Below are 23,695 nucleotides of genomic sequence, written 5' to 3' on the forward strand. Positions count from 1 at the left end.
TGTAGGGTGGGTATTCCAGAGCTTGGTGCCATGGCAAGTGAATGTCTCTCCCACCCACGGTGGAGCGATTAAAATCGATAATGCTCAAGAGGCCTGAATTAGAGGAACACGGATATCCCAGAGAGTTGTGGGGTTGCAGGAAAATACAGAGATGAGGATGGGTGAGGCCCGGGTGAGATCTGAAAGCAAGGATGACAATTTTGAATTCAAGACATTGTTTAACTGTGAGTCAGTATAGCTCAGCGAAGACAGAGATGATAGGGGAATGAGACTACATGCAAATTAAGGAACCAGCAGCAGAAATCCAGGAATAACACAAATCAGATGGATTTATCTGGGCCGGACAGGAGGTCAGAGGTCTTCACCCATGAGCAATCCATACCTCCAGTGGATCTCTCCATTGGGCATGGATTGCACAAGTGGAAGGACTCCTCCATCAAGCCACAGGCATCCTGCTGTTCATTGGTTGTATACCAGTAGCGGTAGGAGGATAAAAGCCTCATTTGGTTTCCGAGCCTTCCTGCCCCAGACTTAATTGGCAATAGTGGGAAGATGATGAGGCTTCCAACCTGCACATGTCCACCTGGGGTGGGGGTGGGGAATAAAATTCAACCCAAAATTTCAGTTCAATGCCTTTTCATCAGTTTGAGACATACCAGGCTCCAAGGTAGGGAAAGGGAGGAGAAAGGGAGGCGGGAAGGGAAAGAATAAAAGGAAAGTTTGCGATCAAGTGGAAGTTAGAAGAGATTGAACAATAAAAGAGATGAAACTGCAAGGCAAAGGGGATGCTAATGGAACAAGAAACAGAAGATTTATCCAGAGGAGTTGTGAATGGGAAAAATGTTGAATCATTGTAATCCAAAAAAGAGACAAGGAAAATTGTAATATAGCAAATTGTAGTCATTCTATCATGGTTTTCATTGTATGCTAGTACCTAACACTAACTGTTACTTGCAGTCATTGACTATCAATAGCCTTTTGATGTTTTGCCACTCCTCTCTTGCAAGAGTTCTTTGCATTTTGTTGCAAGCGATTGCCAGTATTTCAACTTACTGAAGGCAGGTTTCAGAAAAAATAGTGCCGACTTTGGCGAAATGTATTGCAAAGAAGTCAAGTACAAGCTAAATCGCACCTCATTCTTACATGTTAAGAAAAAGCCATGGTGGGGGATTTTCTGCCCCCATTTTCCGGGTGCGGGGGCGTTCCATTTTCATGGGGTGTTCTGTTTTCTACTTTTTTTGCACCTACTTTTATACTCCATTCTCCTTGCAGTAAAGGCCAACATTCCATTTGTCTTCCTAATCACTTGCTGTACCTGCATTCTAACAATTTATTTTAAGTCAAAGCGATCCAGATTGCTGAACTGCAACATTCTCTAGTCATGGAAACATAGAATTCCTATAGTGCAGAAGGAGGCCATTCGGCACATAGAGTTCACACCGACCCTCTAAAACAGAACTCCACACAGGTACACATCCCTGGATTATAAGGAGCAATTGAGCATGGCCAATCCACCTAATCTGCACATCTTTAGGGGGAGGGAAAGCAAAAATTGAATTACTTTTATCGCAACTAAATCTTGCACCTTTACTATTTTTGAAAATATTTTAAGATGTCTGTTTCAATATAAATTAAGTCACATATTACACACATTAAATTTCATCTTCCACCCACGGATTTAATTTGCCCAGATTCTTTTCAATGTTGTCACTTTACCTGATTGCATCATTCCAGGGATCAACAGTGCGGCATCTCTCAGTCAGCAGCACATCGATACATAAAGGAAATCACCGATGTCATTGACAGGAAGGCCCATCATTATGTCAAGTTTGCTCAGGACAAAGATAGCCGGGCTCAAAGATTCACCAGCTTTGCAAACATCTCAGCTTCCCAAGTGTGCAGGATGCAATAGATCTCAAGCTTCCCAAGTGTGCAGGGTGCAATAGATCTCAAGCTTCCCAAGTGTGCAGGGTGCAATAGATCTCAAGCTTCCCAAGTGTGCAGGATGCAATAGATCTCAAGCTTCCCAAGTGTGCAGGGTGCAATAGACTGCACCCATGTGGTTATACGGGCTCCATGGCAGTAGCCCTTAACATTTAAAATCCGCAACAGCTTCCATTCCATCAGCATGCTGCTAGTGTGTCACCATCGCAACGCATCTTGTATGTGTGCGTACAGTGTCCTTGGAGTTGGCATGAGTCCTAAATCCTCAGTTACTCCTAGGTGCCTGGCATTTCCAAGAAGCTGGAATGTCTGCAGGGATGGTTTCTGGGGGATAAGGGCTACCCACTTAAAACACTGGCTCATGATTCCGACGCACTGTTCTCAAATACGTGATGAGGAGAGGCACAACACTGCTTGCAGCTCTGCATGCTCCCTTATGGAGTGGACCATGGGACTTCTGAAGATGCACTTAAGGTGTCTGGACTGCTCAGGTGGCTCTCTGCAATACCGGAGAGGGTTTCCAGTATGATCGCAGTGTATGGTGCCCTTCACAAACTGCCTAATGCAATGGTGTGAGCCCTTGCCGGAGGATGAACTGAAGGAGGAGAGAGCTGATCGGATGATTGCGGTATGGAGGTCCAGGAAGCCCCAGGGGCTGCTGAGGGACTGTATTACTGCGAGATGCCATGGAGGAAGAAGGGTACGGGAAGCATGCCATTGAGACTGTAACAGCTGGCAGGTTCCAGGAAGAGTAAAGGAGGCCATCTGGGCACATCTCCCCTATCCCTCCAAGCCAATTCTCTGTTATCACTGGGAATAGTTAAGCCATCGCTGAGAGAACGAGTCCTGCATTCATACTTGCGCGTTCTGATCTCATGATTCACCATGGCATGATCTTAGCTTTGGTTAGCGGTGGCCTGCTAATGCGCTCATGTTGTGGACTTGAAGTCCACTGAGTGACAATAGGGATGCAAGATGAGGCTTTACACTTTCAACGCTATCTAATGGTGCAAACACTGCCGCGAATAAGATGCGGACCAGCCTAGGGCGCTCTTGAGTTGCATGTCTGGGTTTGGGCACTAACACTGAGGAGACCCAGATGCTTTTAGAGTTTCATTACTGATGAGCTGTGCTCAACCATTTCTGTCCCTTGTGGAATAAGGGTTCAAAATTTTCCCAGCATACGTCTCCCTTACAGCACATTTGGCTCTGGAAACTAGTTGCATTGAGGTTGGCATTATTTGAATGATTATCTCAGAGTGGGACAATGTCACTGAGTGGGAGGATGACTAAACCTTAAGATAAGAGCAAATCAAAGTACAAAATCACAGTACCTTCATTTGACTAAAATATTCACATTACCTTCCAGTGAATATCTTTTTTTTAAAAATTTTTTGGAGTATCCAATTATTTATTTCCAATTAAGGGGCAATTTAGTCTGGTCGATTCACCTACCCTGCACATTGTTGAGTTGTGGGGCTGAGACCTACACACACACGGGGAGAATGTGCAAACTCCACACGGATATTGACCCAGGGCATTGAACCTGAGACCGCGGTGCCGTGAGGCAACAGTGCTGACCACTATGCCATCGTGCCGCCCATCCTTCCAATGAATATCAATAACTGCAATTCATCTAAAGTGATATCACACCCATGAGCCAAAAGTGCCTGCAGTTTTTTAAACTTTCCTACACCCTACCATGACACCTTGGTGAAACAGAGTTGGAGGCAGCTTGCTGACTGCTACACCCAGATGCCTGTGATGGCAGGTGTTCCCTGATGGCTTGAGGCCTGACAAGGGTCTTGTGCTCGGGGGCAGGAGCATCCTTTGCAGTCTGTGCTGCTGGAGTGTGTTTGGGCATATGCAAAGGAGATTCCGAGTTGCTAAACTCCCTTGGAGTGTCTTGCTTGATGGCCCCTGGGGTGTCCGACAGGAGCTCATTGTGTGTGCATGTGTCATCGGACAGAAAGCAGATGGACGTCTCCATCGGTCACTCTCGTCTGCACAGTAACACTGGACCCTCGGCCTGCCGCTGCATCTCCAGAGTTGAGCTGGCAGCTGATTCCAGAGGCTCAACATCTGACTAGCACAGAGAGGGTGCTGCAGGCCTCAGAATGCTGCAGACCTGGGCTGTTCCTACCTCTAACTACTGCGGGGATGTGTCAGCAAGGCGTTCACCAGAAAGTAACCCTGAGTCGGGGGTGGCATGTGTCACAGTGGATAGCACTGGGACTGAGGACCTGGGTTCGATTCCTGGCCCTGGGTCACTGTCCGTGTGGAGTTTGCACATTCTCCCCGTGTCTGTGTGGGTTTCACCCCCACAACCCAAAGATGTGCAGGTTAGATGGATTGACCATGCTAAATTGCCCGTTAATTTGAAAAAAAATTGGGTACTCTAAATTTATTTTTAAAAAAGAAAGTAACCCTGAGTCCACACTAGAGCTATGCACACTGAGGTGTGTGTCACTGCGCGAACAGAGGCTGCAGGTGACTACTGTGACATAACCTCATGAGCCTGCTCATCCTCGGATGTGCTCTGTGGGCTCGGGCTGCTGCACGGCTACCTGGCTGGCTGCAATCTGCTGGCGCCTGCGAAAAAGAAAATAGAGTTTTAGTGGATGAGCTTAAGCTATTTCAGAGCACATTTGATTCACTTTGTTGGGACTTGATGAAGTGATTATGCTGTGATCTGTACCAGGTTGTTAGGAGAAGCAATCTCTCTCCCCCCCCCCCCCCCCCCCCACCCGCTTAATATTGGAGGGAATTGAAGGATGACGTACCCTGGCAAAGCAGATAATATCATCCATCCCGCTTCCTGCATTGTGTGGCACTTTGGACGCAGTTGCTAGCTGCACCGACCTCCTAGGTCGCAGCCCCCACAGGCCAGAGAGGTGATGCTCGGGCGCTTCCTGTAGCCATCCAGGTTGCCTCTGCACCCAGACTCCTTGGATCAAGACACAACACAAGACACTACCTGATTAGGCAGGTACAGGGCAGCACGGTAGCACAAGTGGATAGCACTGTGGCTTCACAGCGCCAGGGTCCCAGGTTCGATTCCCCGTTCTCCCCGTGTCTGCATGGGTTTCCTCCAGGTGCTCTGGTTTCCTCCCACAGTCCAAAGATGTGCAGGTTAGGTGGATTGGCCATGCTAAATTGCCCTTCGTGACCAAAAAGACTAGGAGAGGTTATTGCGTTACGGGGATAGGGTGGAAGTGAGGTCTTAAGTGGGTCGGTGCAGACTCGATGGGCCGAATGGCCTCCTTCTGCACTGTATATTCTATGACTGAAACGGGGTGCTGCATTCTTTTTGAGGGAGGTGGCCTTTTGCTTTTGGCCGGATGCGATCTTGAGCAGCCTCCTGATGACGGGTAGTCTGGAGCGAGTGATATGAGTGCGTTGCACTGGTGTTTGAATATGGCAATGGAACCTTCAAACTGATGGTGGGCAGACAATTCAGCTCCTGACCCGCCTGGTGATTCTGAGAGATTGTTACGGCACACTGGGCTAGTGTGAGGTCAGTTCCAGCCCCACGTGCCCCTGAGTCACAACACAAGTGAACTAACCAATAAATCTTATCAAAATACCAAGTCTGCCCCTGACTACACAATAATCACAGTCACCAGGTGATTCTCCACACGCCGGGTGGGAGAATCGCCGGGGGGGGGCGTATGAGTCGCACTACACCGCCCCGACACCCGCACGCAATTTTCACACCCCCCCTCCCCCCCCGAAACCGTTGGCTGCTCGGCCCATCCGGGCCGGAGAATCGCCGCAAACGGCAAGCGGCGATTCTCCAGTCCGAATGGGCCGAGCGGCCGGTGAAAGAAATGACAGTCCCGTCGGCGCCGTTCACCCCTGGTTGCTGCCGGCGGGAACGCTGGGGGGGGGGCGGGGGGCTCCTTCACCAAGGGGGGCCTCCGATGGGGTCTGGCCCGCGATCAGGGCCTACCAATCGGCGGGCCGGACTCTCCCCCACCTGGGCCTACCTCCTTCCGCGGCCGGCCCCAGAATCCCGGCACCACGTTGGTGAGGGGCCGGCGCGTGTAAGAAGTTCCCCACGCATGCGCATAATGGCGCGGCCCTACTGCGCAGGCGCGGGTTGACTTGGCGCCGGGTAGGGATGCTGGAGTGGCATGAACCACTCCAGCGCCATCAGAATAGGTCGTGCCCAGGCCCTGTTTCACCACGGCGCGGGCACTTAGTCCCGGGAGTGGAGAATACCGCCCACAGTCTGCTTTCTCCTGCTTGAATTAAAGGCACAGTTGCTTGCCTTAAAGTGACATGTCCATTACACCTCAAAATAATAACAGCAAAAATAAAGGAAAGCAGAAATAAGGGAATAAACAGAGAATTAATATGAAGGATCCCGCAAGATACTTGTTGTATTTAATCAATGAGGCTCCAAGAGCGGAATCGGGCGCATGTCCATATCATATTGGCCAGCAGGAATGGTGCCACAGGAACCACCCACCACCACACTTAGACAGAAAAAATTAAAATTCCATCCACCATCTGTGCAATTCGAACAGCCGTGGTTGAGTACAGTACCTGTAACCTCAGTTTGGCTTATTGGACAAAATGCGCTTGTTTGCTTAATTTAGTTTTAAATTATACATAGTAATGCTGGAAACATCAGGTAAAGGGTTAACAGCCAAAGTCATACAAAAGTGTCTTGTGAGCAGAAAGCCGTCAGTTCTGAACAGACGTATTGTCTGGAAAAGGGCTGCAAACAGTGTGAGTTATCTGTGACTCACCAAATAATTGTCTGAAGTGGGTTTTTCATTTATTTGTTCACAGGATGTGGGTAACTCTGGTTAGGCCAGAAGTTGTGAATTGTTATTGGGACCATTTTGAGACCAGTGCTTGCAATGAGGAAATCTTGCAATGCTGCCAGAAATTGCCTTCATTCGTAATTGGTGGATGTTTCTATGTAATGAAGCCACGAGGGGTGTATCATTAGCTGTTTTGTGCACTAGTCCAAGCCACAGATCATTGGATTAGCCCTAGCCTGGGGGTAGTGGCTTTGATTGACAGCTGAGGCTGAGATCACTAATCAGGGCCAGTAAATAACTGGATGCCTCTGTAATGAACAGCTTGTGGTCAGATACATATGGTAAACTCACACCGAGTGAGTTTTATAGCCAACAGGAGCAGATTACCAGAGTAATGTAGAGGAGTGAGATAAGCCTGATGCTCCGACAAGCTACTGATCCTAAAAACCCATGAGGGACCTTACCCCCACCTGTTCCTACATGCACCTTCCGGGAACTAACAGCAGTAATCCTGAGGAACTTGAGTTCAGTAGGAAATTCCATTACTAAAGGACCAAAGGCACCTATCTTTCCCACTATCAGCATTACTCAGACGGCCACTAGTTTGGCAATCCTGTGTACACCCTGATATAGACTTCTCATATGAGGCTGTTACCTTTTATAAGGAGGTAAAGACATAAAAAATGGGCAGGAATCTTCCGGTTGTCCCTGCAGCTTGGTGGACAGAGAAACTTAATTTAGTGAGAGGCCAAAAATCAGTTTACGGATGACTGGATGAACTTTTGCAATAAAGTTCTCTGGACTTTAAAGGCAGGTTGACCATCCCAATGATCAATGTCAGGAAGCCCATCACGTGCATTAACATGTCATGCATGCTCATTGAAAGCTAGCCCGTGATAATTAATTGCTACTTCCAAATTAAGTTCCCCACCAGTCAGAAATTGGAAAGTTCACATATAAGTGGCGTGCACCGGGCGAGGTTGACTTCTTCGAGGACTTCGAAATGAGCAGATGCTGCTTCGGCCTCCTTTGGGTCCACTCAACAATATCAGACTCCTGATTGATTGGCCAAGCAGTACGAAGGCTGATCAAGGGAGGGAGAGCCAATGGGATGGGTAGAGCGGAAGCTGGACAGGGGAGAGAGGACCAGTGGGATGGGTGGAGCGGAGGCTGGACAAGGGAGGCAGACCAATGGGATGGATGGAGTGGAAGCTGAACAGGGGAGGGAGCACCAGTGGGATGGATGGAGTGGAAGCTGGACAGGGGAGGGAGCACCAGTGGGATGGATGGAGAGGAGGCTGGGCATGGGGAGGGAGGCCCAGTGGGATGGATGGAGCGGAGGCTGGGCATGGAGAGGGAGGCCCAGTGAGATGGGTGGAGCGGAGGCTGGGCATGGGGAAGGAGGCCCAGTGGGATGGATGGAGTGGAGGCTGGGCATGGGGAGGGAGGCCCAGTGGGATGGGCGGAGGGGAGGCTGGGCATGGGGAGGGAGGTCCAGTGGGATGGATGGAGCGGAGGCTGGGCATGGGGAGGGAGGACCAGTGGGATGGGCGGAGCGGAGGCTGGGCATGGGGAGGGAGGCCCAGTGAGATGGGTGGAGCGGAGGCTGGGCATGGAGAGGGCGGACCAGTGAGATGGGTGGAGCGGAGGCTGGGCATGGAGAGGGCGGACCAGTGTAATGGGTGGAGCAGATGGCATTCTTCTGTCTAATTGAGGGACAAGCGACAACATTTCTGCTGCTCCTGGCTCACAGGGAATGCTGAAAATGGCACTACCTTCGTTAGATGGCAATTCCCACCTCCCCTCTGCTGGGTTCCCTGAGCCCAAGGGAGCCCATGTGGCAACTATTACATTTTAACCAAGCTTCCCGTTGCCTGTCTTCTGCCTTTACATGCAGGATACTCACACCACATGAACTCCATGGATAATTGCACAGTGCCTCTTTTTCTTTTTTACATTTTAAAACTCAACCCACCACGCCCAAAGTGGTGGGGAAGGCAGAGGTTTGATATTGAGGCCTCTTATTTACAATTTCGCTTATTAATTAAATTACTTTTGTTTCCTTGCCACTTATCTACCTCAAGTGATGGAAATTATGGTCACAAGATACCAAATATTAACCTGTTTATTTGAAATGAGACAACACTTGACAAAAATTGTACAGAGAAATTTAAGACAAATATATTAAGCTGTTTGTATCCCACTATATTGCTATTCTATACTACTATAGTATTAGCCCAGTAACCGATTTTACCTCCTCTCAAATATTTAATTATTATTGGTTGCTTTCCTCAGCAGAAATAATGATTTAGGTGAAGTTCATGGGAAGACAAACTACACAAGTTTTGACAATAGATCATATTAAAGGTCCAAAAGGCATTTAAAAAAAAAAAAAAATTAATTCGCAGGTTGTGAGCATAGCTAGCAAGGCCAGCATTTTATCACCCATCTCTAATTGCCACCAAGAAGGTACTGGTGGTGAGCCATCTTCCAGATGATCGAGTGGCTTGCTGGACCATTTCATTGGGTAGTTAAGAGTTGCACAGTTTGATGAGGGTCTGGAGTCACATAAAGGCCAAACTTGGTAATGATTGCAGATTTCCTTCCCTAAAGGGCATTAGTGAGCTAGATGGGGTTTGAAAACATACCAATGGTAACATGGTCACCACTACTAATTTTTATTCCAGATTTATTTAATGCAGTGAATTTATATTCCCCAGCTGTCATGGTGGGATTTAAACTTGTATCACGGGATCATTAGTGAGGACCTCTGGATTACTAGCCCCGTAACAGAACCCCTATCTGCATTTCTTTACTGCTATATTGCTAACCCATTAACAGAACCACTATATTGCAATTCTATACTACTATAGTACTAGCCCAGTAACAGAACCACTATATTGTTATTCTATACTACTATATTACTAGCCCATTAACAGAACCATTATATAGCTATTCTATACTATTATATTACTAGCCTATTAACAGCCACTGTATTGCTATTCTGCACTAATAATAATCGCTTATTGTCACAAGTAGGCTTCAATTAAGTTACTGTGAAAAGCCCCTCGTTGCAACATTCCGCCGCCTGTTCAGGGAGGCCGGTACGGGAATTGAACCCATGCTGCTGGCCTTGTTCTGCATTACAAGCCAGCTGTTTAGGTCACTGTTGTAGTACTAGCCCATTAACAGAACCATTATATTGCTATTCTACACAACAATCGTACTAGCCCCGTAACCGATCAACAGATCCACTATACTGCTATTCTATACTACTACAGTACTAGCCCAGTAACAGATCCACTATTTTGCTATTCTATATACTGCTATCGTGCTAGCCCAGTAACAGAACCACTATTTTGATATTCTATATTACTACAGCACTAGCCCAGTAACAGAACCACTACATGACTGGTCCTGCTAACTTTGGGTGGCATGGTAGCACAGTGGTTAGCACTGATGCTTCACAGCACCATGATCCCAGGTGCGATTTCTGGCTTGGGTCACTGTTTGTGCGGAGTCTGCACGTTCTCCCTGTGTCTGCGTGGGTTTCCTCCGGGTGCTCCGGTTTCCTCCCACAGACCCTGAAAGACGTGCTGTTAGGTGAATTTGACATTCTGAACAGGCACCCGAATATGGTGACTAGGAGCTTTTCACAGTAACTTCATTGCAGTGTTAATGTAAGCCTACTTGTGACAATAAAGATTATTATTATTAATTTCACCCCTGCTTTAACATAGTGAATTCAGACAAATGTTAAAATAAGCATTAATTCAGTTCCAGGTGCTCTGATTCTGCATTAATTATTTGCCCTTCCAGTTCACCGAAAATAAGTCCCCACATTCCTCAAAACCTAACCACCGTACCAGCATTCTGAAAGTAATGATGCTGGATTTTTTTTGGAATAATATAGTTGAAAAGTGAAATCATTTTCCCATCAATTTAAGTATGGTGTATTAATAATGAGATTAAATTTGACTGGTTGTTTCCATGCATTATGTTTTCTTGCAGATTATGATTCAGATGCCATGAGTAGCTCCTATGAATCGTATGACGAAGATGATGAGGATGGGAAGGGGAAGAAATTAAGACACCAGTGGCCATCTGAGGAAGCGTCAATGGATTTGGTGAAAGATGCTAAAATCTGTGCTTTTCTTCTGCGCAAGAAACGTTTTGGACAGTGGACAAAACAATTCTGTGTCATTAAAGATAACAAATTATTGGTATGCTCCTCTTCGCTTTGGTCTGATAATGTAACACCCTCAAATGTTAATTTTTTTTCCGCTTGTTATGCAGAGCTAAATGCCGGTGGGAGGGAGAATGGTTGATCCAGGCTGTGAACCACAGGTGCTTAAGAATGGACCAGAATTCTTCAAAACAGCCATTTTTTTTTAACATATCATGCAAGAAAATTAAAAACAAAGCTTTTTTACAGCTAATAATTGGACCCAAATTTGAAACAAAATTGGATACAATACTGTCTTGTGAAAAACATTGAATATCAAATATAAATGATTTATGATTGTTGCTACAAATTCACAATTCTCAAAACCTGACACTTCAGCATGGTTTTAGTTTTTAATTTAAAAAAAAAATTGATTTATGGCTTATGTGGTACATGTAATGAGCAGAATGAATTTGGGATCTGGTCACATCACACTCTCTTTTAGGTTCTTAAATCTCAACAAGAAGAGAGGGTGCAAATAGAATGTCTCTTGTTGATTGCACTGTCAGTAATTCCTTCCATCAAAAATTACATATTTTGAGGTGTTAACAAGGAACTTCAGAAATATACAAAAGCAGGTCGTCCGCGTGTGTGCAGGTTAGGTGGATTGGCTATTCTAAATTGTCTTTGGTGTACAGAAAGGTTGGGTGGGGCTGCTGGGTTGCGGGGATGGAGTGGAGGTGTGGGCTTCGGTAGGGTGCTCTTTCCAAGGACTGGTGCAGACTCAATGGGCCAAATGGCCTCCTTCTGCATTGTAAATTCTATGATAAATGTTATTTCCTTTTTCTTTCAGGGCAGAACTTGCAAAAGTTACTGAGGCAATGGGCCTGATTTTCACTGAAGGGCTGGGAACTTGAAACCTGGATGAATTCATCCAGGTATACCGACCCGGCACCAATTTGTGCCACTTTTGCAAAATTATTTTTAAATTTAAATTGCCAAATTAGGCAACTTAAATTTAAAAATCATGTTGCAAAAGTAAACTTGGCACCCAATTAAAGGTACTGGGATATGACTACCTGCCGCCATGTTGGGGGTGGCTCCTGTGTGGCTGATTAGAATAGGCATCCCCTTGGAAAGCCAGGAAGTTGAAAGCACCTCAGGACAACAAGGTTTTGTGCAAATCCCATTCCAGCGCTAGACGGCCTCGCATCTCAATACTGTCAACAAAATATTATTCTGGCTCAATGTCTGAATAAAACCTGAATATTCCGGAAATGAGAAGCTTCTTAACGAGCTCCTTAATGGACTCAAAGGGTTGTGAATTGGCGGTGACTACATTTCCCAATTTCCCGCCACCCCCACACCCAACCACTGACCCTTTAAAAGCAGAAAACTTGCCTGAGGTGTAACCATGCGGACCCCAATTTCTAATTCCTACCCACACCAGACCTTGACCCTGCAGCCCATTGAAAATAAACCCCAATGTCTCTACCAATGTTTGCTTTGACACCAACACTAACCATGGTAGGCAGTATGTTGATCAAGTTGACTAAACCTAATGGTATACCTGTGATACAAGAAAATATTTAACACTTTTCTAAGGAGAGGAGGAAAATAACTTCAGGGGGCAGTACAGTTCAAAAACTTTAGGGAGCAGTGCAAAAACTTTAGGGTGCAGTACAATAACTTTAGGGTGCAGTACAAGAAAGGGAGCAATTCAATTAAAAAAGAGCTTATTTTAAGGAATGAGTGAAAACAGAAAGGAGAAGAAGTTAAGTCTCTGCTGACTTGTGGGATGACAGAAATGATTGATAGTGGAAAACATGCGTTGGGAAGTCTCATGTTGATGTTCCAGGTGAAATTATTAATATCTTTCTGCATTGTAACCTGGGCCGAGTGTTAATACCGCACATATTCAATTCCTAAAGATAGAAGACAAAGAGTGCGCCTCCAGCAGGCCGGAGCTCTGGACCTACCCAAGAGAGTCACCAACTCCGCTCCCTAAGAGAGTCACCAACCCCGCTCCCAAGACGAGACAAAGCAAAGCCCTTAGTCCCAGTCAGATCCCTACTCCTCCCTCCATCACTCTCCGCCTCACCGGGTGCAGCAAACCAGACCGAACGTCACTCCTGAATTGCGCTGACTTTGTCTTATTAAAAGCCGCACACCGCATTGCCAATTCCGTTCCGACAACTTGGTACATCTGGATGATGCTTCCTTCCCACCTGAGTCCCGATTCACTTTGACTCATTGCAAAACCGACTCCTTCTCCTGGAAACTGTAGAAAGCAAAAGTCACTGCCCACGCTCATTCGCCGTAGGCTTCCACCGGAGTACTTGGTGGGCTTGATCCAACTCTGGAGAGGACAATCGCTCCAGCATCCCCCCCCTCCAAAAAAAGCTTGGCAAACCTCTGAGAAAAGGACACAGTTGGCTTCGGGTGCTCTACCCCCACTGGCGACCTCACGATTCTGAGGTTCTGTACCCTTGACCTGTTCTCCAAGTCATTCACCTTTGCCCTCAAAGCCTAGTTTATCCCCTCCACCACAGCTTCCAAAGTGAGGTAATTCAATCACCATGCCATGGCAAGGCCGCCTCCTCACCCGTCGGCACCTCTCCATGCTCCTCCACCGCCTCTTGAGGCTTTTTCCAGCTTCCCCCAAATCAGGCCAAGTGCCTCCTCAATTGACCATCATCCTGCCATCACTCCTCCATCATCACCCTGCCCAGCTCCTCAAAATTCTTTGCAAACCTCAGTCAACATTTCCACCATGATATTAGCAGCCACAACCAAGGCCGGGTTCACTGCCTTCCCTCCTGCTGGGCTTCGTAGGCATTCTGACTATGTTGAAGGATTACCCCTGTAATCTTTTTGCCACTAGCCTTCTTCATAGATAGCGAAATATTTCAGCCAACAAACGCCTTGTCCCGTATGATGGGCCGGTTTTGGTAACCAAAATCCCCGGGAACCAGGTTTTTAAAAAAAAGTCAAAAAATAAAGGCCATTGCAGGAGCGACCTATTTGCAACGTTCTCCTACCAGTCGCCACCAGAAGCCCACCCACCACCCTTTCTGGTGGAAGTTGATGTCCCTCTGATCATGAGCTTACTCTACCAATATCTCCATGGCTGAATCTGGCAATCTAAGCTGTGGTCTAACTCCTTCTTTGTCCCTCAGTATTCCATTCCAGCTTTGGCCACCAAAAAGCAGCGTTTTGTTTTTAAGCTGCTGCAGATGTCAGGCAGCCCCCTAATTGACAAATTGTGTGAAGTCTTATAACACCAGGTACTCTCCGAAAGCTAGTGATTCCAAACAAACCTATTGGATTTTAACCTGGTGTTGTAAGACTTCTTACTGTGCCCACCCCAGTGCAACATCAGCACCTCCACATCATAATTACATTGTGTGTAAGTGCATTTCAATCTGGCAGCTCTCTTGATTCATAGACATGAGGGCGTGATCTGGAAATGAAACGGCTTGTCCAGCAACTCCTCTGGCCAGCTGTCTCCTTTGCATTGAGCACCAAAAATCAGTCCAATGACTCTCGCTGAGATTTGAGGCGAGATTGGCAGGCTGCTTTGTGTCCGAAAACCAGCGAGGTAGCTGCCGGGATAGCCCTCTTTTGGGATCTACCTGGCTTGCCTAGCCTCGTGAGATCTAACGCGATCTACCAATGTGAATCCCATTCATTGTGGGCTGGATTACTTCTGGCAAATCTGCATATTAGAGTGAGACAGTGAGGAGCCCAGGTGGAATGGCACTTGTGGGGATCTCCCAGGTATTTGGAGGCCCCCAGGTGCTTGTCCTCTGGGAAGGATGGCACCCTGGCAAAAACCCTCTTAAGTGAGTTAGGGCTTGGGGTGGGTTCAGAAGTTGCATTGGGGAGGTTAAGAGATCGGGATGCCCAAGTACGGAGGTGACCCAACGCACTTCCCCAACGACCAGGGACCCTGGGAATACCCCCCCCCCCCCTCCCATGGGCCCATGTAGTCCGGGGAGGGGGGTGGGGGGGCAGTGGGGGGAGACTCCCCCAGGGACCTCTGTAATAGGGGGACCTCCCAACTGGGTCCCACATAAGGATCCCCTGCTTAAGGGAACCCCCACCACAGACATCCCCCACACACACATCCTCCCCCCACAATGACCCTCCACCCCCCTCACCACCAGAAAAGGGACCCCTGCCTGGAAGCTAGAGAGCAGTCCAGAGAGGGGAATTGGGATTATAGTTGTAATACTTCCCTTACAGCTCTACATGTCCATTCCTCGCAGAAGAACTGTTGAGCCTGCATCTGGTTCCCACAGATCCATTAGCTGCAAGCCATTCATAGCTTTTGTGTAGTGGTCTGTGATTGACAGCTTGTAAAAACCATCTGCAGCTTTGATCCATTCATATCCTTTCACGCTGCAGTGGCCTAAGTAGTGAAACCCCAATATTTGTAAACATTGACTACATCAAAGAGAGTAAGTGCAGTGAAATCGCGCACTTAGTGCTTGGAATGCACTTGCATCTGGCCCTTGGATAGGCTCGGATGGTCTCTACCAGCTTGGCGTTGGTGTGATGGACCCCATGATTTGCCAAGGGGGCAACTGTTGCCCCTTTGGCCCACCGCGAGGTCCCACACATCACCTTCACGATTGCTGACATCACAAGTAATCCGTGCCCACGTGATTCCCAGCCGCGGGGAACGGAAAATCACAGGAGGCCGGAGCATAGATGCAGATGGGTCATTTCCATTTATTTACATCTCCTGCCAGCGTGTACTGTAGACCTCATTCACACCGTCAGCAGGGGGTCGGAGCATCGCTTTTGGATTGGCGACGGCCCTGACGCCTGATCCTCTATGCCATCGGGGAAGGCATTCCGGGCATCCCGGGACGGAGAATCCCGCCCAATGTATTTAGGTACCTGCGCATTTGCAACATTTTTGTGTAAGGAGATTCCTTAATTTCTCCTGGCACCGTCGCCCTCACTCTTGGCGCGAGCCCTGTCTCGGGCCAAGTTGGGTGAGGGCAGGATTTCCGATATCTATGGCTGGAGCCTGTCGATGGAGCAGGCTTCGTTGAAGGAAGTAAAGTAAAAGTAGGAGGATGAACTCGGTCCGGTTTTTGATGGGGGTGCATGGAGTGAGGCTCTTCACACGGTCAACTCCACCACCTCGTGTGCTAGGCTCAGCTTGATCCAGTTCGAGGTGGTGCAATGGGCACACTTGACCATGGTGCCAATGGGAGGTTTTTTTCATGGGTGAAGGATAGGTGCAATCGTTGTTCCAGGAGACCGGCGAATCATACGCACATGTTTTGGTCTTGCCCTCAACCTGAAAGCTCCTGGGTCTACCTTTTCAGCACGATGTCGGGGATTCTAGGTATTCAGCTGGAGCCGTGCGCATTAGTGGCTATTTTTGGTGCATTGGACTTGACGGGGGTGAAGGCGGGCATCAATAGCCCGTAGGCGAGTCCTACTCGGGTGGTGGTCCCTGGTACCGCCCGGTGCCTCAGCCTGGCTGAGTGATCTGATGGAATTTTTGTATCTTGAAAAGGTTAAGTATTCTGTGAGGTGGTCGGTGGAAAGCTTCTACTCGAGGTGACAGCCTTTCAACACCTTTTTCAAGGAATTGATCATTATCTGTTGCTAGGGGGTTGTTTGGTTTTTGTTAAACTTTGTTGATGGGGGGTTGGGTTGGGTAGGGGGTTAGATGTGAGTGGGTTTATTTTGCAATGGTATTTTGTTTTACCTTGTTATAATGAAAAACTTTTCTGGATAAAAAAATATATTTTTTATATCTTGGAGCACCTCACACAAATGCATGTGTGAATTTTTTCAGTGAATGGTGGCTGCTTTTTACTGTCATCTCCTGGTTCCTAATAGCCATACCATCCATATACAGTTCACTGAATAACAATCAGAAGTGGAAACTGTGGCTGATAGTTTCTTCCTAACCCAAGGACTCTGAAACAAATTGTGGAGCCATGACTGTTACCCATTCTAATTCAGTGTGTATCTGGAGGCAGCTGATTCATGTACTTTAACGCTGCGACACATAGTGCATCACCCATTCTATTGTTTGGAAGCCTACTTTATCTTCCCATAGTTGAAATAAGTAGAGGTCATTTTGAGGACTGTCCCTAAGGTTGCACCTTATGAAAGGAGATCTGATCTGGAACTCCCATTGACCATTGCTAATTATATATTGCGTGACTTACTGAGAAGCTGCAAAGTTCTTCAGGGTAGTATTGATTCCGATAATTATACGGTGTGTCCATCATGGACAGAACCCCGCCTTGATCCACCATGTTCCATCTCCTGGCTCAATAGAGAAGTGATAAACTTCTCAGTCAAAACAGGCAAGTTTCTTCTATAACACAAATGTCTGTTTAAGTATTATGTTTTCTTCAAAAATAAGTAGTTGCAGGTAAACTTCTAGAATGTAGATAACTCATGGGAGGTACTCTGTGAACTCAGGATTTAATCTTTTTTTTAGTGCTACAAAAGTTCAAAGGATCATCAACCTCAAATGGAGTTATTACTGTCGGCCCACAATGTGTCCTATGTTCCTAAAGACAGCAAAAGGAAAAAACATGAACTACGAATCACCCAGCAAGCAGCAGACATTTTGGTACTGGCCGTGCAAAGCAAAGAACAAGCAGAGGAGTGGCTAAAGGTAGGAATGTTTGTTTATGTGGGTAATTATTTTCCAGTCCTTATAATTCAAACAGAATACTTCCTCATACACAGAATGCCAAATGGCCTTTATACAAGTGACATCCTATCCATGCAATTTACACAGAATCTTCTTCAGTTCTGTGCCTGAAGGCAAGACCGTGGCAATTGTTGGCAACATCATGGTAAACCACGGCTGGAGTGAGGTGTCGGGCATTGAGGCTACCTCAGACGGAGCTCGAATGTTGCGCTGTTGGCATTAATCTGATCGACAAACTAGCCATCTCGCCAACAGAGCTAACTGGAGTACATTTGCTCAAAGTTCAGTTACTTCGCACAGGTGGCAACACGAAAGGAAAATTAGCATTATTAAGTCCTTTCTATTTTTCTGCTTGAGATTGTTTCTGCTGGATATGTTGGCCTGTGTTTCCCTGATGGTTTTTCTAACCTTCTTGAACGCTTATAGTCAGGGAGAACAATTTACAGGCATGGGAAAGACAGTCTCTGAATCTCTGTAGTTGAATTATCATGTGAGTGACTAGCCCAACATTATTGGTCTAGAGAACTTCCCTGATCGGGATGCAACATGTTTTTGCCTTTGCCTTCAGTCATGGTAGATTGTCGAGCCTTCTGTCTTAGTGTGCAAATAGATTTGCTCCATATCTTCAAGCAAGATTGCAAGAACACCATGGTCATGGGCCAGGTGTTGCATCTCCTCCTCTGATGGTACCTTCGTCATGCTCCCAGATGACCATAAGCTGCTTTCCCCTTTTGAGGGGGAGAGCTGACTGGTGGTGATTTAACCTGAGGATCACCATACCTCGGGTGAGGTTGAGAAGGTGGCACCTCAGCGCTGCTGGCCTTGTTCTGCATCACGTTCCTGCTGTCTAGCCCACTGAGTTCACAACAACCTTTTCTCCTGTAAGGTAAGAGTTTCCTAGCACCCCAGGATCTTGGCAACCATGTCAATAGACACTAATACTGTGACCCCACAGCTGGAGTCAATACACCTCCATCTTCCCTCTGTCACCCTCAAACTTCCGCTCATCTCCCCTGACCCTCCCAACATGAGCCTGCTTCTTGCCCCATCGGCCTTGATCCAGAGCTCTTGAGCGTTAAACATTGAACTTTCACCCTTGATTCTGCTGTCCTCAGCCTTGACCTTCCCGCAGTCATTCTGGAACCTCTCTCCATCACCCCTCACCTGCCTTCATTTTCTCTCGTCTCTCCCTCCGAGACCATTGACCTGCTCCTCCTGCAGTTGGGCCTGGCCTACTTCAACTTGAGGTCCCTTCCCTGACTGTTGACCTGTCGTATTGGTGCAGTTCCCTTGGTCACAGAGGATGAGAACACTGCAACAACAGATCCCTCCCTATACGCCGGAGCATGGTTCTCTTCAGACCCCCCCCACCCCCCCCCCCCACACCCCCACCCCCACCCCCGCTGCAACCCAAACATGCCAGTGTCTTGCTGTGCACAAGCCTCATCCTCTCTCCAGTCCAACTAATTGAGGACCCAATTCGCCATCCTGCCTTGTCCTTTCCACTACTGAATCATCCATTCCCCCATGGTCCTGCCTCCTGTGCTGCTGGGTTAGACAAAGTCAAAACCTCATGACAGATCCAAATATTGGGAAACCTTGCCTGTTGCACTTTGAGCTATCAGGAAACCGGAGGCATGGGTTTCTGTACATCACGGACATAATTTGGAAGATACAACTTAATTTTGTGTGCTTCCCAATTAATCAGTATTCCTGGTATGCAAGTGAATGGTCAGTAGGTTCCTGCTACCTGGCAACATGTTGGTTGGTCTGTTGTTGACACACTGCCACCTACTTTATCTCACAAACTCAACCCGGGAAATTGAGGTTCTGCCTTCCACCTAATTAAAATGCTCTGCTGCTATGTTCCCTGTTCTCACAGGCCCCATTAAATACTCCCCCAGATGATTCTTTTGGTTTCGTTCTGAACCACAAACTTGGATAATAAACTTGCATGTTCACGTGGATATGTGAATATAAGCCTATTTACAGGTAAGTAATATTGGGCATGATTTACCGGCCACGTCCCACTGGAATTACAATGGGACATGGCCAATAGATCCTGTGAGTTGCCCCTTCCGGGATTCCTGAGGGTCGTTACGCCCTGTGAGATCCAACGAGATCTTGCGAAACTTCACAATCTGGATCTCTCCCATAATGGGCAGGATCCAGACTTGCATAGTTAAGTGATCTTAACTGTTCACTTAACAATGCCGATGCCAGAGCTAACCAACGCCCAAGATCTGTTGACCTCGCCAAGGACACCCCAGCTGAGTGCCGTTTCACACTGGTCCCCACAAATGGGGACCAGGCACAACAGCGGTTGGATGGGAATCCCAGGCCATCAAGAGTTCTCCGGGTGGTAGGAACCTGGGCAGGGTGGCACCTAGGCACTGTGGCACTGCCAGGGTGCCAGGCTGGCAATGCTAAGGTGTCCGGGTTATATTTGTCTATCCCGGGATTGGGCCTGGGGGTGCCCTGCCCAAATGAGGTGGGGTGTGGGAGGGTCAAGAACTCTCCACCAGACAAGTTGGGGCATTGGGAGGATCTGGGGGTCACGTTGGGTGGTCGTGAGATCAGGGCGCAATCTGTTCCCGCACGAATGAGTGGAACTCCTCAGTGCAGGAAATGCAACTGAGTGCAGCCTTGGCGGGGCGTTCCCTGCTAAGGCCCAAAAAAACCCAGAGTGCCGCTCGAAACTCTTTTATCGTTCGATCGCACCCAATATTTCATTCCAAGGAGAGTTTGCCATTGGGCTGAAAGGAAAGTAAATTCGAGTCGGCCTGCTTTCCATTGAAGTTACATCCAAAATGAGCTCTGCAATACACTGCATGATAGATAATGAAAACACATTTTGGAGTTATTTTCAAAGGGGAATTGGATAAATACTTGAAGGGAGAAAAACATTGTAGTGATGTGGGGTAAGAGTGGGGAATTGGGCCTAACTGGATTGCTCTTCATCAGAGCCAGTGAAGTGGCTGAATAGTTTCCTTCTTTGCTGTACAATTGCACAGAAGCTGAAGCTATAAAGTAAGAAAGGGTGCAGATCATTCCTTCTGCTGACATGTTGATTCGTATTACTGCCTTCATACAATCTCCTGTCACAAATAGGATTTCCACAAATTATAATTTTTCCTGCAATTGCAGGTTTAAAAAGGCAAACTGCCTCAAAATCCACCGTACACAATTGTGTGGTTACATGTGATTATGATTGGAGGTATCCTCTGCAATGAACTTGCTGGATCAACAGGAAATATACCTATTTTGCATGAAGCAGGCAGTTCCACTATGGGTGTCCTTCCTTTGCTCGCCTGCCCCATCTCTGTGCATTATGGAGCCCTGTGTAAGGGCAGCCAATCAATTTTTTGAACAAGTTTGGATGTTGTGTTCTCGCTGCTTGCTTAGCTTGAATCCCTTTCCCCAGTAACTCCTGTCTCCAGCCCCAACATCCCCCCCCCCCCCCCCCCCCCCCCCCCCCCACACACATACTTCACATTTGGGTCTGCAGAGACAAAAAATGAATGCTGGCCTGTGACAAATAAAAATTTGGATGCAAACCCTTGAATCGTCATTGTTCCACCTCTCTTCATAATTGTCTTTAATGACAGTTACAAGGCATTTTATAATTGAATGTATGTGTCACTGTGTGTTGAAATTCTGGAAACCAAGTTGTTCAGACCAAGCATTATGCTTCAAAAAGCAGAGTTCCTCTGTAAAATGAGTTCAGCAGCCCAAGCTAAATGCCTGTTTGGGTAGATTGGATTTCACCACTCCTTGCACAAAGTCAACAATAGCTGGTGTTTGGTCCAGCCACCAGAAGACATCAGGGCTGTAGCGATAATGATGAGGTGCACTGTTACCGCAGACCTACAGGGTATTTTGCTTCAAGAAACCATCCGAATCTTGGCAGCCTTTAATGTAATTAGAAAGTTGTGTGGGAAGCCTTTGTGTGGAGTTCAAATATAGTTATCAGACATAAAATACAAACTTGGATTGTGATAGTGTTTCAGAAAGAGCAGCTTTCTTCCCTCTCCGGACTGCACTGTTTTCACAGTCTGTGTGGCAGCTGCTGTTTCAGTGTTAAATTCAAGATGTTGAAGCAACTGTATTGCACCACTTAAACAAAACATCATTCTTCATTCAGTCTCCTCGGCATACCATAGGTAATGATCCAAAGTAGGCACGATCCATATTTTTCCCTTTTAAGAGTCTATTATGCAATTTTTTTTTCTCAGTCCTGATATAGTAGCTCAAGCTAATCTTATGTTGCCTCCTCCTATCATGTGCGACAGTTAGATTCACAATACCCCCCGTGCATGAATGAACAAGCCTGTTTCTGTGCTGGAAACACAGAACTCGGTGAAGACTTTTTGTTTATATCACCTTGCGCATGCTGGTCTACAGTGGCTGGCTTGCAGATCTGCAAAACTCCAATTTAAAATTCTCCTCCTTATATCGTTTCATAGCTTTTCCCAGCCCTGTCTCGGTGATCGTTGGTTGGCTCAGTTGGTGGCTCTTTCACTTCTGAAGGTTGCGGGTTGAAGGTTACTCCAGGACTTGAACACAACAATCAATGCTGACACTCCAGTGCAGTGCTGGGGGAATCAGACAGCACGGTAGCACAATGGATAGCACAGTTGCTTCGCAGCTCCAAGGTCCCAGGTTTGATTCCCGCCTTGGGTCACTGTCTGTGCGGAGCCTGCAGGTTCTCCCGTGTTTGCGTGTGTTTCCTCCGAGTGCTCCGGTTTCCTCCAGTCCAAAGATGTGCAGGTTAGGTGGATTGGCCATGTTAAATTGCCCTTGGGTGTCCAAAAAGGTTGGGTGGGGTTACGGGGATAGGGTGGAGGTGTGGGCTTAGGTAGGGTGCTCTTTCCAAGGGCCGGTTCAGACTCGATGGGCTGAATGGCCTCCTTCTGCACGGTAAATTCTATGCATTGTCAGTGGTGCTGCCTTCCAGATAAGCACCGTGCTGACCCTTTCAAGTGGAGATAAAAGATCCCATGGAATTACTTTGAGGAAGAACAACACAGTTATCACTGGTGTCCTGGCCAATGTTTATCCTTCAAAAAGCATGAGCAAAACAGGTTATCTAGTTATTATCCCATTGTTGTTTATGGGAATTAACTATGTGCACATCACATTGGCTGCTGTGTTTCCTTCATTACAACAGTGATCACACTTCAAAATTACTTAATTGCCTGGATAAGTGATTTGGGTCATTTGAGTGGTCAAAAAGAAACCAGATATAAATGCAAAGCTTTCTTTTTTTTGGAAACTTTCTTCAGTTCAAGTCCCATACACTCGCCCCACCCCGGCCACAATTTTTTCATTCCTCCAAAACAAGGATAGAAGCAGAGAAAGGAGGAGGAGAGGAAATTACAATGGGGAACTTTTTTCAAAAAACTTCATTTATGGGATGATGTCACTGGCTAGGCCAGCATTTATTGCTCATCCCTAGTTGCCCTTCAGAAGGTGATAGTGAGCTGATTTCTTGAACCGCTGCTGTCTGAGGTGTAGGCACTCCCACAGTGCTATTAGGGAGGAAGTTTCAGGAATTTGACCCAGTGACAGTGAAGGAACGGCGATATATTTCCAAGTAAGGGTGGTGGGTGACTTAAGAGGGGAACGTCAAGTTGGTGGGGTTCCCAGGTATCTGCAAACCGTAGCAAGTTCCTGCAGTGCATCTTGTAGACCGTACTCAAGGCTGCCACTGTTCGTCGGTGGTTGAGGGATTGCATGTTTGTAGAAGGGGGAGCAATCAAGTGGGCTGGTTTGTCCTGCATGATATTGAGCTTCTTAAGTGTTGTTGGAGCTACACTCATCTAGGCAAGTGGAAAGTATTCCATTTCACTTCTGACTCGTGCCTTGTAGATGGTGGACAGGCTTTGTGGAGTCAGGAGGTGGTTACTCGCTGTAGGATTCCTAGCCTTTGACCTGCTCTTGTAGCCACAGTTTTAATATGGCTAGTCCAGTTCAGTTTCTGATTAATGGTAACCCCGGGGATGTTGATTGTGGGGGATTCAACGAAGGCAATGTCAAGGGGCGGTGGTTAGATGCTCTTCTGTAGGAGATGGTCATTGCCTGGCACTTGTGTGGCATGAGTGTAACTTT

The 23,695-nt window shown here is 47.1% G+C and overlaps 1 protein-coding gene across 3 annotated transcripts in view; it reads left to right on the forward strand.

Moving 5' to 3' along the window:
* afap1 (actin filament associated protein 1) overlaps nucleotides 1-23,695 on the forward strand; it is a 296,334-nt gene that overhangs the window by 177,901 nt on the left and 94,738 nt on the right. For all 3 annotated transcript variants that reach the window (XM_038792092.1, XM_038792095.1, XM_038792093.1), the window contains 2 exons: nucleotides 10,731-10,942; nucleotides 17,366-17,545. In XM_038792092.1, coding sequence (XP_038648020.1) covers nucleotides 10,731-10,942; nucleotides 17,366-17,545 — 392 coding nt within the window. The remainder of the gene's footprint in view (nucleotides 1-10,730; nucleotides 10,943-17,365; nucleotides 17,546-23,695) is intronic.

The sequence above is a fragment of the Scyliorhinus canicula genome, chromosome 3, assembly GCF_902713615.1.
Source record: "Scyliorhinus canicula chromosome 3, sScyCan1.1, whole genome shotgun sequence".
Taxonomy (NCBI): Eukaryota; Metazoa; Chordata; class Chondrichthyes; order Carcharhiniformes; family Scyliorhinidae; genus Scyliorhinus; species Scyliorhinus canicula.